We start from the raw sequence: 13,197 nt of genomic DNA on the forward strand, positions 1-13,197 counted from the left end.
TCCTCCAAACTCAACTAAACTCCACAATGATCAGTCAGTGCTGGGGATGAACACAACAGGTGTACCAGATCTTCACTCCTCAGTCTGATTATGTATACCTGTGTCCAGGCTAGCTTTAGCATTGGACCCACTGCACCGACATATTTCCAGCAGTCAGAAACTGATGTCGGTCCCACTTTAGAGAAGGTGGTTTCAGTCGAGCAGCAGAGTCGAGCAGCAGAGTCGAGCAGCAGATACTCAAAAGCTAATTAATGAGCAATTATTTTAGACATTGTCTGAAAAACATCAAATATATCTATATTTACATATATAAATATTGCGAGTAAAGTGTGAGTGCCTCCAAAAACTCTTACATCCTTCAGCTTTTTTAGAGATGACTTGACAGCGCTCGTAAAATGCTAGCACTCTGCTAATGCTCGCTGATTGGTCGGTTAAGACGTTTGTTATGTTTCCCACAAACACTTCGTGTGGGATCAGGAGTCCGGACAGCGGTCGTTCTCCAGTATTTGGATGTTCTTCGATAAAATGTTCTTTTATTTATGTTTTGGTTGTTTAAAGCTGGTTGGCTAACAAAGGTGCGTAACTGGGGACATTACACACCACAACGCACCAAACCACACAACAAACAAACAAAGAAACATTTTCAGACCAGAGAGAGTAACAAACGATTCTCGTAATCATCATCTGCTCATACAGGATGCTACTCACTAAATTAAATCCTCTTTATGTTCAACCCGGCCGATTGATTTTTAATCTCAGTTATGATTAAGAATCGTAACTGTCAGGAACGAAACATGGATCTCACAAGAGAAAATGACACCTTGTACCAGCTTCAGTTGAATTTGATCTGCATTACAATAACATGCGTATAGAAAGCCTGAAAACCGACTAGACCCACTCCCACCCACGACACACATACTCATTGTAAAATCTTCATATTTGCTCAAATCAGACGATAAAAGGCAACAAAAAGTGTTCAGTCTGATGACTCGTGTGCTTTTATGTTGTGCTCAGTCCTGCACATGGATCTGGACTCAGATTCTCCAGACTGTGTGAGTAAGTGTGGCGCCTGCAGTGAGCGGAGCGGCCTCCAGGAGGCGCCGTCGGCTCCTCAACCTGTGGTTTGGAGTCGTTGAGTGAAAGGCTGCCAAACGCAGAGCGAGTGTGCGGCAGACTGGCTGTTTGTGTTTGACCTTTTCCATCCAAATGAGCTTTAACTTCATTGTGCTGAGGAGAGTTTATGAGGCAGAAAATGAGCCCATATGGCTGTGAAATCAGATCAGTGTCACCAACAACAGATCAAACAACACATCTGACTGCCAGCGAGCACAGCAACAACAACACCGACTGACTGCAGGCTGAGCCGCCATCGAAGGATGACAGCGGCTGACTCATCGGACGAACCGAGGTTCACACTTGCAGCTTCAGTGTCATCAGGCAGGTCCTGGACTAACGCTGGGGTCTGAGAGCTGCTCCTTCTAGCCAGTGATGCTGTCACTGTTCAAACAGTTTAATCTGGCAGTTCACCCTCTGAAGGAAACTGAAGTTTTAATCAATATTACAAAGATTTTCCAGCATATTTGGAATTTCTAAGGCACTGGGAGAGAATGTACTCTCAAAGGGGAAAATTCAATTATCCAATTACATTTGATTTCTATTGGACCAAATCACAACAAGCTGCTTTATGTTGTAAAGTAAAGAAGAGAACAGTGAGCAGGTAAGATCTTTGCTGTGTTTTGGTTGAAACTCTGCGTACAAGGCTCGCCCACATGCACACATGTCCAGGTTGACTGATCCATAAAGGCCCACCGTGTGCATTTGGGTGTGGCTGTGCCATATGACCAAACTCTCATATCTCAATATAAGATCGTCCCGACAACGATATACATCACAAACATTTTCAGCTAATTCTGTGACTGTCGGGCAGCTCGGCCTCCGTGACGTGTTTGCAGCTGGGCGTCGTGTACCTGGAGTCCCGTGTTGCACAACAGTTTTCTTTGTGAGTATTTACCACACGGCCCGTTCTAAGGTTCATTTTGAGCACCTGACGGCTCTTTTCAGCCTCTCGTCTGTAAACACTCTGCATACTATTTCACGTGAGTCAGTTTATTTTGGAAAATCTCAGCAGGATCTTCAGCTTTATTGTGAAAGGTTTATGTGGAAAATAAACAAGCGGACGGCGGAGCCAGACGATTGTTGTTGCTAACGACAACGCACAAAAACAGTCGCTTGTGCGTCCGTAGTGTGGTTATGTTAAATATAAGAGAAAGAGAGAGGTTTAAGAACTTCTACAGTGACATCAAAGCCATGAACGAATATTGCCGTAAACAGTTTGTTTTGCGACACCACAAAACAAACGACAGCGTAAAATGAACCGACAGACGTTTTTATATCGTGAGCCGATATGCATGGTTATATCGAACAGCCCTACATCCAAGTTTCATAAATGTTTTTCTCCTCACAGGATTTTTGGCTTTTGTGCTCACGTTCTTCTTATAAATGAGATCCAACCCACAAAGCAGAGGTCCAGCTAGCTAAGCTGGCAGCCTTTACATGCTGTAAGCTCTGCTCAGGACATCAGCAGCAGTAGCTGAGCCCGTGAACAAACAGCAGCTGCTGCAGGGGGAAGTCCAGCTGCCACTGTGTTTCAGACAGATTCTACTAACTGTACACACGTCCTTCAGTTTTCATCATTTGGTCTGTTTCAAGCTAAAAGCAACAATTTGTTGTTGTTAGCACCGTGTGTCAGTGTGACCGTGTGTGAAAGCTGATGTGTTCAGTGCACACTTAGATGGTTGAAACTGAACAAACGCTACAGCCGTTACAGCCGTGGTGTCATTTTTAAAACAACCATACCCACTAAAGGGCAGCACGGTGTCCAAAGACATGCACTTGTCCGTGGGTGCGAATGCGACCTGTCCAGGGTGGACCCCGCCTCTCGCCCTGTGACAGCTGGGATAGGCTCCAGCGCCCCCCTGACCCAGAAAAGGATCAGCGGAAGCAATTGGATGGACATCAAATAAATCCACAGTTTAAAAAGCTCATAAATATTTATCTCATAAAAAAGAAAAGGTCAGTGCAGGGGGATCAGTGAACTAGGAGGGTCATGCTGTTTGGATCCCGCACACATCCATCTGCTCAGCGACCAGCATGCTGCAGAAGCGCTAAACTCACACTGCAATACACGTACAAAGCATCTGTGACAGGAAGATGTACATCCCAAAGGCATGTGGTGAAACAAACACGTGACTTCAGCAGGAAATTTCAAGTATACAACAAACATTCAGTTTACCTGCTGCAGCTGCAAACGATGGTCGTGGAACACAACAGACAAATGCGACACTTTCAAATAATGTAAGTCTGATCGTGGACAGCGTGCTGTAGTTTGGACCGGAGACACTGTCCTCCTTTCGTTCTCAAATTGAGCTAAAAGATAATCAAGTCTGAAATTAATTTTCTGTCTCATAGATTAGTCAACTTATCATTTGAGCTCAGCTCGTCCCAAAGCCTGTGTGGCAGAAACCAGCAGAACAATCAGGCCTCCATTCACCAAATGTTCCAATACAAACACACAGATGTTGCTACCTAATCCCCTTCCTGTCCTTCCTCCCTGTCCTCCTGCAGCCTCACAGCTTCTGTTTGAACACCAGTTTTGGTAAAAATGGAGTTTTAGCTGCACGGCCCCGCAGACGCATCAGCACCGATGTAAGTAACATCGGCTGTGATGTAATACGCCTCCTCTTCTCTAATCTGTCACATATAAGATTACAGATAATCTGGGTGTGAGGTGACGTCACACAGTCAGACCCAAAGCAAACACACACTGTGCTGTTATTAGTAGGGAAACACACAGAAGACCAACGTGAACAGCTATGGTGAGCACTTTGATGCTCACGCTCCGGGTTATCTCATCACCTTGTTTTCATCAAAAAAAGGTAACTGACGAACATCATTTGTCAACAACGTAACTTCCTTCTGTTGTAAAAGTTACATTTTTCCATGAAACACCTGACAGCTCAGGCGCACTAAGAACATCTGGATTTGATGATTTCTGCCTGTCAGTTGTCATGGTTCACTGTTGTACATCAGTAAATGTAAAAAGCTGATGGTACAGCCCATTTATACACGTGCTCACTTGTTCAACAGTCACCTGGAGTTTTGCCCTGTGTCACTGACACAGATGCAGCCGCTGGACTCTTTCTGGAAACCCACAGATATCATCACAGCCAGCACGAGTACAGCAGAGAGCTGTGACAGCTGTTGTCTTTTCTTCTTGGCCTGTGTGAAGATGCATCAGCCTGGTGTGAACACACTGCTACTATAGCCATACCTCAGAAAACACATGACACATAGCTGTGAGTTATACGTGCATCCCCAAAAATACAGCTGATAACAGATATGGACTTGACCAATCAGTGACAGCCAATATGCTAATCCAGCTAACCAGCACTAGTGGTTCTTCTGCTTATCCGGGGCCGGGTCGCGGGGGCAGCAGCCCAAGCAGAGAGGCTCGTGGCCATAGGTGAGGGAAGGGACGTAGATCGACCGGTAAATTGAGAGCTTCGCTTTTTTATCTAATATTTTGTCAAATATCTGCATCACATATAAATAGTTGAAACAAAATCTATTTTAGACGACTCGTGGCGACTGGTTAGCAAAGCTGTGAATTTCCCTATCGTTGGATATAAGACTATTAGATTAAACAGATTACACACCAATCCTAGTGATCCATATTTAGACAACAAGCAAAGATTAAATGAAAGAATCAGCATCATATACAATGTGTTTAAAAGAATTAAAAGTTTTGTTTTATGTCAACAAATCATCTCCAGTTTTCTCACCAACATCACCGTGGTGATGTGCTCCTTTACACAGACTGTAAGGACCGAAGAAGAGTTCAAACATCCTGGTTATTCGTAACTCACACACACTCACACTCTTTGCAGTGGCGACCCCAGCACTGCTGGGTGTGAGCACGTCAAAGCTGAGGGTGTAGGTGTAATCTGTAATCAAATTACATTTATATCAAAGTATTTATCTACTATTATTATTATTAGTAATCACAGACCAAACAGTGAAGTCATTTATTGTTATTCAGTTATGAACAAATAAAGTATTAGTTGTTTTCTTTCATGTACTTTATGCGATTGGTTGACCTCAGGTCAGAACATGTGACAGTGTGTCCACAGCACGCTCTCATCCCAGCGTGCCACACCGACGGCTGTGACACACGTGCTGCAGGGGATAGCGCTCTGGTCTAAAACATCTGCTTCACATCTCATTTATTACCTAGAGTCAACAAGAACATGAGTGCGCTTCACAAGCAACAACCCACTGCTGAGAAATGATGTGCAAACTGGCCTCTTTTACACAGCATCTATGACGACACGCAGCAGACACACGATCGTGCTCTCAACACCATCACACATGTTTGCTTGGATATGAGTAAAATTGCTGCACAACAACCATTCTTTTGTTGTGAGGTTTTTCAACAGTCTGCTGTCAGCACACTGATAAACAGGTACGTCCTCTTCAGATGCTCCAGGTGATTACTGAAACTACCATCTGATATCTACAATTACAACAAAATCTGATCATAATATTATCCCAAGGTCATGTCAATACTGGCACTGACAACACCAGCGATGCTGACGCACAACAGTTTGTAAAACTCTTAAAAACAGCAACCCACCCATGAAAAGGTCACACGCCTGATCGATCTCTTCCACAGGCCTCGATGTCACAGTCACACATTTCCTAAATCTGCTGCCACTGATCGTCATTGAATATTTTCATAAGTTTATTATTTATCTGCCAAAACAAGAAGCAGTGGCTGCACGGCTCAAACATTCACCAGCACTGTGAGCGTGGACGATGACCGCAGCGCTCCTGTTCATGTGTGTGGTCGTCACCACCGTTTGTACTTTTTTCAGTAAGAGTAATCTAACTAATTACTATTTCTATCGTTACAACGCTGTTACCGTTATTTTTCAACAAACAGACGACTGAAGCTGTGTTCAGCTGACTGCACCTTACATCAGCTGCAGAAGTAGCTGTAAGTAATCTGGGCGCTGCAGCTTTAAGCAGCTGCGCGCTCCCGCGGGCGGGGATCACTTTCTGCCCGACGACCACTTTTTTAAAGGTGAACTGGGGAAATCAATTATACCCTGGACCCCAGAGGGCTAAACATTTTTTTAAAGTAACTCAATAGTTACTTTTCAAGTAATTAATTACTTTTAGAATCTTGTAACTCAGTTACTAACTCAGTTACTTATTTGAAGAAGTAACTAGTAACTATGACTTGTAACTAGTACAACGCTCTACACTTCTCAGGTGAGATTCTTCGGATGTTATTTGTCAAACTTTAATAACCTGAGAACACTTTCTGTAATGATGTGTTTTCATATCATGTTTAGCAACAGATTCGTTTAATCCTTCCTCTGTTTTATTCTTTGTTGTGTGTTTGAGGTGTAACATGTTAATGCTGCACACAGTTAGGCAGCATTTAAAGGTTCATGATGGATGAGTGTGATTGGTTACACAGCTTTTTACATGAAACAGTCCTCAAACTGAACTTCTCAGTGTTAAACTATTCCATTAGTTTAGGTTAGCCAAAGGGAATGATAACAGAATGATGTGACTTTCTTTGGTTAGTTTGGATATCTGGGTGCTGAATGCCCAGAAGACAGTGGAGATTATTGTGGACTTCAGGAAGCACACAGCCCCACTCCCCCCCATCATCCTGACTGACACCCCCATCACCTCCGTGGACTCATTCCGCTTCCTGGGTACCACCATCACCCAGGACCTGAAGTGGGAGCCCACCATCACCTCCGTCATTAAGAAAGCCCAGCAGAGGATGTACTTCCTGAGGCAGCTGAAGAAATTCAACCTGCCAACACGGACGATGATGCAGTTCTACACTGCAATCATCGAGTCCATCCTCACCTCCTCCATCACCGTGTGGTACGCTGGAGCCACTATCAGGGACAAACAGAGACTGCAGCGTGTTGTGCGCTCTGCTGAGAAGGTGATTGGCTGCAGACTCCCATCTCTGCAGGACCTGTACACCTCCAGGACACTGCGGCGTGCAGCTCGGATCTCAGCTGACCCTTCTCACCCTGGACACAGTCTGTTTGACCTGCTCCCCTCAGGCAGGAGGCTCCGGTCCATTCGCACCAGAACCTCTCGCCATAAGAACAGTTTCTTCCCCTCTGCTGTCGGACTCATGAACAATAACCGTATGACTGTTCCCACCACTAACACATGACCCTACGCTGTGTTCACTGCATCATTCCATGTTTGCACTGATCACCACCTGCACTCATGTATATATCTTTCTACGTAGCACTCATAATTCTTATTCTCATGTATATATCTCATGTATATCTCATGCACATATCTTTCTACGTAGCACTTTTAATTCTTATTCCTACTTTTATTTTTTCATGTCTATTTAAGTGCTATTTATGACAGTATGTTTGCACTAAGTACCGCAGCAATTTCCTAATGTTGTAAACCTGCTCAACATTTGGCAATAAACCCCTTTCTGATTCTGATTCTGGGATATATTCACCCCAGCATAATGGACAATTATTTATCAGAGAAACAACAAGAACGGTGAACTCTGAACAGCCTGAGTCTGGTGACCGAGCTGATGAAGTCAACAACAATATGTCGTGTCTGCTGCTAATGTACAGTCATTTACTGGGCACTGATGCTTGCACTCAACTACCACACTGTAAATACTGTTATATTATATGACACTGTTTGACTTTATACTTTTTACTTTATATTTGATACTGTTACTACGTTTACTATGGTTATTATGTTACTATGCTGCTTCTTGTTTTATTGCTGCTGGCCTCTGTGAGCTACCACACAAATTCCGTTGTATAACTACAATGACAATAAAGTTCTTTATCTTATCTTATCTTCTTTTTACTGAAGTAAGAGGGGACTGAGTTTCACACAGACCTCTGCACGAGAAGGCTTCACTTGGTTTATACAGTCTATGGGAAAAAACTGCATTGTTTACTGATAATTATAGAGACAGGGTCACCGAAAAATACAAAAGTAATGTCCATGCATCCATCATGCATCCACCCATGCATCCATCCATGCATCCATCCATGCATCCACCCATGCATCCACCCATGCATCCATCCATCCATGCGTCCATCTATGCATCCATCCATCCATGCATCCATCCATCCATCCATCCATCCATCCATCCATCCATCCATCTATGCATCCATCCACCCATGCATCCACCCATGCGTTCTCTTCAGCTTATCCTTGTCAGTGTTGCGGGGGGGCTATCATAGGGTGCGAGCAGGGTGCACCCTGGACAGGTCACCAGTCTGTCACAGGGCTAACACAGAGACAACCATTCACACTGTAATCTAACTCACGGGTTTGTGATGTCACTCTGTCAATCACTAATCACTGCCAGTAAACATACCAGCTAATCCTCCATGACCAACATTTATAAAATGGGTTAGAAAATGAGTGTGTGGGCCCAAAAACTCCTCAGAGAAGAGTTTGCTGAGGTCAAGACCAAGGACGAGTTTCCATAAACCTCTGCAGGAAATAAATGATGGCCACAGAAAAGAGCTTTAAAGGGCGCCCACCTGGGCTTCAGCTTTCAGGCTCTGAAGGTATGGTTGTGTTTTATGCTGAGCACAGCCATGTGTTTTTACAAAAGTAAATACACACGGATCCACTAGTGTCCACTGAGCGTCCACGCTGACCTCCACATGCTGCATTTTAGTATTTCTCTGCAGCACACTCACACACTCCTGCTGCATGTCTCATGCACTTACACACAGCACCACACACCTACTGATGTCACAGAGATCTTTGACTCGACACAGACATATCAAGGACTAACATGTTTCTGACATGTGGACATGTGCTAAACTAATGATCTGGTCACTCTGGCCGTGGCCTGCGCTGAATCATACACGTTATTAATCTCTGGCAGATGGCTCCGCCCCTCCCTGAGCCTGGTTCTGCCGGAGGTTAAAAGGGAGTTTTTCCTTCCCACTGTCGCCAAAGTGCTGCTCATAGGGGGTCATATGATTGTTGGGTTTTTCTCTGTGTTATTGTAGGGTCTGCGTTACAATACAAAGCACCTTGAGGCGACTGCTTATTTTGGTGCTGTATAAATAAATTGTATTAAATTTCTGTGGTCAGACAAAGATGGAGATGACTTGTACATTTGAAATCAAAGTAGCTTGCTGGCTATAAGCTCAGTGGTGGGGTATTATCACTTATGATTGGCTGGCTGCACTGACATGTTGTCATAGTATTTCATTTCATAAAATGAGCAAACACTGAAAAGTGTAGGACTAAACTCTGGTTACCTGGCTGTAAAAGCAGGTCAGCGATGCTGCTGTTCAGGGTGCAGCCTAGCACAACCATCAAAATACAACTGTTGGCCATTACATGCTTTGAATTGGGCAAAATGTAAAAGTCAAATATAAAATTATAAAATAGACATTGGAAAATGCAGTTTTGTAAAAAGGGCATTTATAAAGTAAGAGGCTGAAACAGCAGATGCCTGAGCACCAGCACACTGTCTACAGTAACACACTGACTGTATTTACTAAGAGCCACGACACAGAAATAAGCAGAAAAACAACACAGTATTATAGTACATGCAACTTGATTTCTACTGGAGGACCAAAGTATAGCAGGACACAGTTATGACACCATATTACACCAGATTATTTGAAATGTGCAAGTAAGGCAAAATGAGAAGATCGGGGTTTATGTACAGTAGAGGAATGGCCACCGTGCAGGAGCTGGCATGTGTTACAGTAACTACAGGAACGAACCAGCAGCATACCAGTAAAAGAACCGGCATTTCCAGTCATTTCCAGTGCCCGGTCATGTCAGGACTGACACAGTGAAAGCAGCAGCAGCAGCATCGTGTCGCCATCTCCTGCTGCACGGAGCTGCAGGCTGCTTCATACAGACCCACCGGCACACACCGAACCCACAGTGCCATCTAATAACGGCACTGCTGGGGCCACGATGCAGGATTAGCACTGCGGCTGTCCCTGTATGCACAGGTGTGCTTATCTGTGTTTGTGTAGCAGCCTACCTGTTGTGCCTTTATGCCAGGCACGAGTGTGACTGAATGAACCACGAACCAGCCACGCACGCACACGCACAGGAGCCAAATCCCTCACAAGGTCAAGTTGCTGTTTGTAATACTCCGCTCGCGTGCACTCAAAATCGCATTCACGTAACATGTAAGGTGCGCGTGCATGTGGTAACTCAAAATATTTGAATTGTATGCTAATGACGTCCTTACCGTACACGCCCTGGCCGTGCACGCCCTGCAGGAAGCCGGTAAACAGCCACAGGAGACCGAAAACTACCCCCATCTTCACATCGTCCTGTGGCCTCGTCGCTGCTTCTGCCCCCCTCCGGGGATGAGGGTGGATGTTCGGTTCTCCGCTGCTGCCGCTGCTCTTCCTCCGTCCTCCTCCGCTCCGTACACAATCTCATCCACAGATCCAAATATTTCCCTGCTAGCAGCCTCCGACCCCGGTTAGATATGACGGGCAGATGCGGTTCCGCTCATACCGGTGCTAACGTTTGCTAAAAGCGCCAGAAACCCTTGAGGAGAAGGACGTCCAGCGGCACCCGGCGAGAGCAGATGCTTCACTCGCTCCTTGATGATGACATTCCGGGGGAAAGGATCAAAACTGAAGGAGCAAACAGCCGGTGCGTCAGTCTTCTTTGAGCTGGTCAAAAGTGTGCGCTGACCGTCCGCCGAGTCCACCGGGATGCGCGTCCGTCGGTCAGTACCGGAGATACATCCATCATCCTGCGGAGAAGCGCTACCGCTCCGTGTCAGCGGCTCGGCCCTTCAGGCCGGGGAGAGGAGAGGGACAGTCCGTGATGCCGTGAGTTCCAGCAAAGACGGATAAGCGGTCAGTCCGGTCGATTTGTCGGTGTATTTCACCGGTCGGTGAGAGACGTCACTCAGCCAACCGAGCAGTAAAGTCGCGGGAATGGAGAACGGAAGGACTTCCGGTATTTGTATATCAAAATAAAAGTCACCTGCCAGCTCATCCGCCGTGTTTATGGCTGATTCAGCAGCGAAATCTACAGTCTCTGGATTTCACTGTGCTAAAATATCGCGCTTATTATAAAATAATAATTATTATTATTATTAAGTAATACATTTCTCCCTAATCAGCTGTTAAATGGGAATTACTGGTGCAGGGTGTCATGGTCCGGGTGAGTCCGGGGTTTTACCTCCGAATAACGTTTTCCACCTGGAAACTCTCCACCGGGTCTTCAAGTAACCACAGTTAGTGCTGACCGTCATAGATGTTTGCTCACAGCAGTGTTACCCCTGTGTTCTACACCCCCAGTCATCCTGGATCCGCTCACCTGCCTGCCCTCCCGTCACACCACTCTCGGATCACCTCACCTGGACACCACGCTGCTTCACCCGGACCAATTACCCCTCTCTTGCCAAAACCTCCACCTACAAAGTTAGACAAAGTCTGGTTGTGATTCACTCTCATCAGGATCAGGACTCACCTGGTTTCTGCTCGTGTCAGTGTTCACAGATTACCTGTCCCCTCTCCCCGTGTCACACAATCATTTATCTAATAATTTCATGTTTGGATAAAATAAGTGAGACACATAACACTGAAATGTATGTTTCATAAAGTAAAGAAACCTTTTTAAAGTAGGTGTAATATTGTTCCGATAGCGACAGTCGTCGTGTTAGGCGGAGGCTATTATTGTTAAGAGTGACTTGTGGTGCCTTCCTGACAAACTGCAGCGGGATGGACACGAGCAGGAATCTGCCGCGCAAAGCGTCACGAGCAGCTTCTGTTTTACACCTGTGGGGGGGAGAGAAAGGACAGCACTCCTCACGAGACACGCAGAGCCTGTGGGCGGCACGCGCGCTGGAAATGACAGCCTGAGCCCTCAGCGCGCACGTGTCCGATCTCCTGCTTCCTCCAGCAGAGCAGAGGGAGCCTGAGCTCAGCGATGGTGGCGGGATGGCAGCATCCAGGTCTCCGTGCTTAACGCTGAACACGGACGATCAACGATATATTTGAATAAATATTTGTTTAAAAAAGAAAGAAAACCAGTTTTCATCCAGCTTCTGCATCTTCTCGCTCATGAGCACACTTCCTCCGTTACACCAGCCCGTGTTGGTTATACATGCATCCATCCTTATTGTCAGGCTTATATACAGGCTCTGGATTTTAACGCCAATAAAGATGATGTCAATAAAACATGGATGAGGACACACGTGCTTGTATTGATTTCCCCTCTTCGATGACACAGACCTGTTGCTAAACTATTATGGGCTGTAAGCTAAAATGACTGGTAGGTTAAAATGATTCGTGCTGATTCTGTGTAACCAGACTTTTCTAATCTGAAGTCTAATTAAGCCTAAAATAAATAAAACAATTATTATGTCTGCAAAGTCTACTCTTACAAAATGTGCACTCAGCGGTTTGCTGAGATACAAAATTCATGTTCAGTGTGTTTTTGCAGCCCTGCACTCCATTCCCTGTTTGTCATTTGGCCCTTGGAGAAACTGACTGCCAGTGTTGTCTCTGCACATAACATTAGCAAAGAACCACTTTTAAATGGTATCTTTAGCCCTTTGTTAGCTAAAAACATAATTTGTTTCCAGATGCTGTATGCAAGTTTAAACCTGATCTCTGCACAAAGGCCACAGCTTCTTCTTGTATGGTCCAGGAACTGGTGCAGGATTTTTGTCTTTGAGATCAGGAGAGCTTTGTTGTAAATATGTCTCAGTCTGAGTTCAGGCTAAATTAAAAAAGATGCTCCGAGATGAATTCTTAATTTCCTCCCATTATCCAGTACGGTGGCCCCTAGAGACAAAGCACGTACAAACTCCAAAACACATGCAAACTCAAAAACACTTGCAAACTAAAAAACACATGCAAATTCCAAAACACAACGGAAGTGCTCCAGGACGCTAGGGGCAGTGTTGAGCTTTTGTTACCTACTAACTACACAAGCCAGGAAGTACCAATGACCGGATTTGGGGTTTGCAGCCTTAAAGGCCGCATTTTAAGGCCGATTACGTCACAGCGACAAGAGAAGGCTTTCCCAATTCAAAGGCTGCCCGAAATGCGTCCATAATTTCCCTGAATTTTAAGGATGGGTCGGTGTAGCCTT

The 13,197-nt window shown here is 45.2% G+C and overlaps 1 protein-coding gene across 1 annotated transcript in view; it reads right to left on the reverse strand.

Moving 5' to 3' along the window:
- LOC146685309 (MAM domain-containing glycosylphosphatidylinositol anchor protein 2-like) overlaps positions 1 to 11,085 on the reverse strand; it is a 164,460-nt gene extending 153,375 nt beyond the window's left edge. The window contains exon 1 of the mRNA XM_085441528.1: positions 10,325 to 11,085. Coding sequence (XP_085297654.1) covers positions 10,325 to 10,397 — 73 coding nt within the window. The 5' untranslated portion in view covers positions 10,398 to 11,085. The remainder of the gene's footprint in view (positions 1 to 10,324) is intronic.
- Positions 11,086 to 13,197: the final 2,112 nt, after the last annotated feature.

The sequence above is a fragment of the Copadichromis virginalis genome, linkage group LG19 (genome assembly GCF_057382275.1).
Source record: "Copadichromis virginalis isolate Kocher_CV1m ecotype Utaka linkage group LG19, C_Virginalis_male_GT1.1, whole genome shotgun sequence".
In the NCBI taxonomy this organism is placed as follows: domain Eukaryota; kingdom Metazoa; phylum Chordata; class Actinopteri; order Cichliformes; family Cichlidae; genus Copadichromis; species Copadichromis virginalis.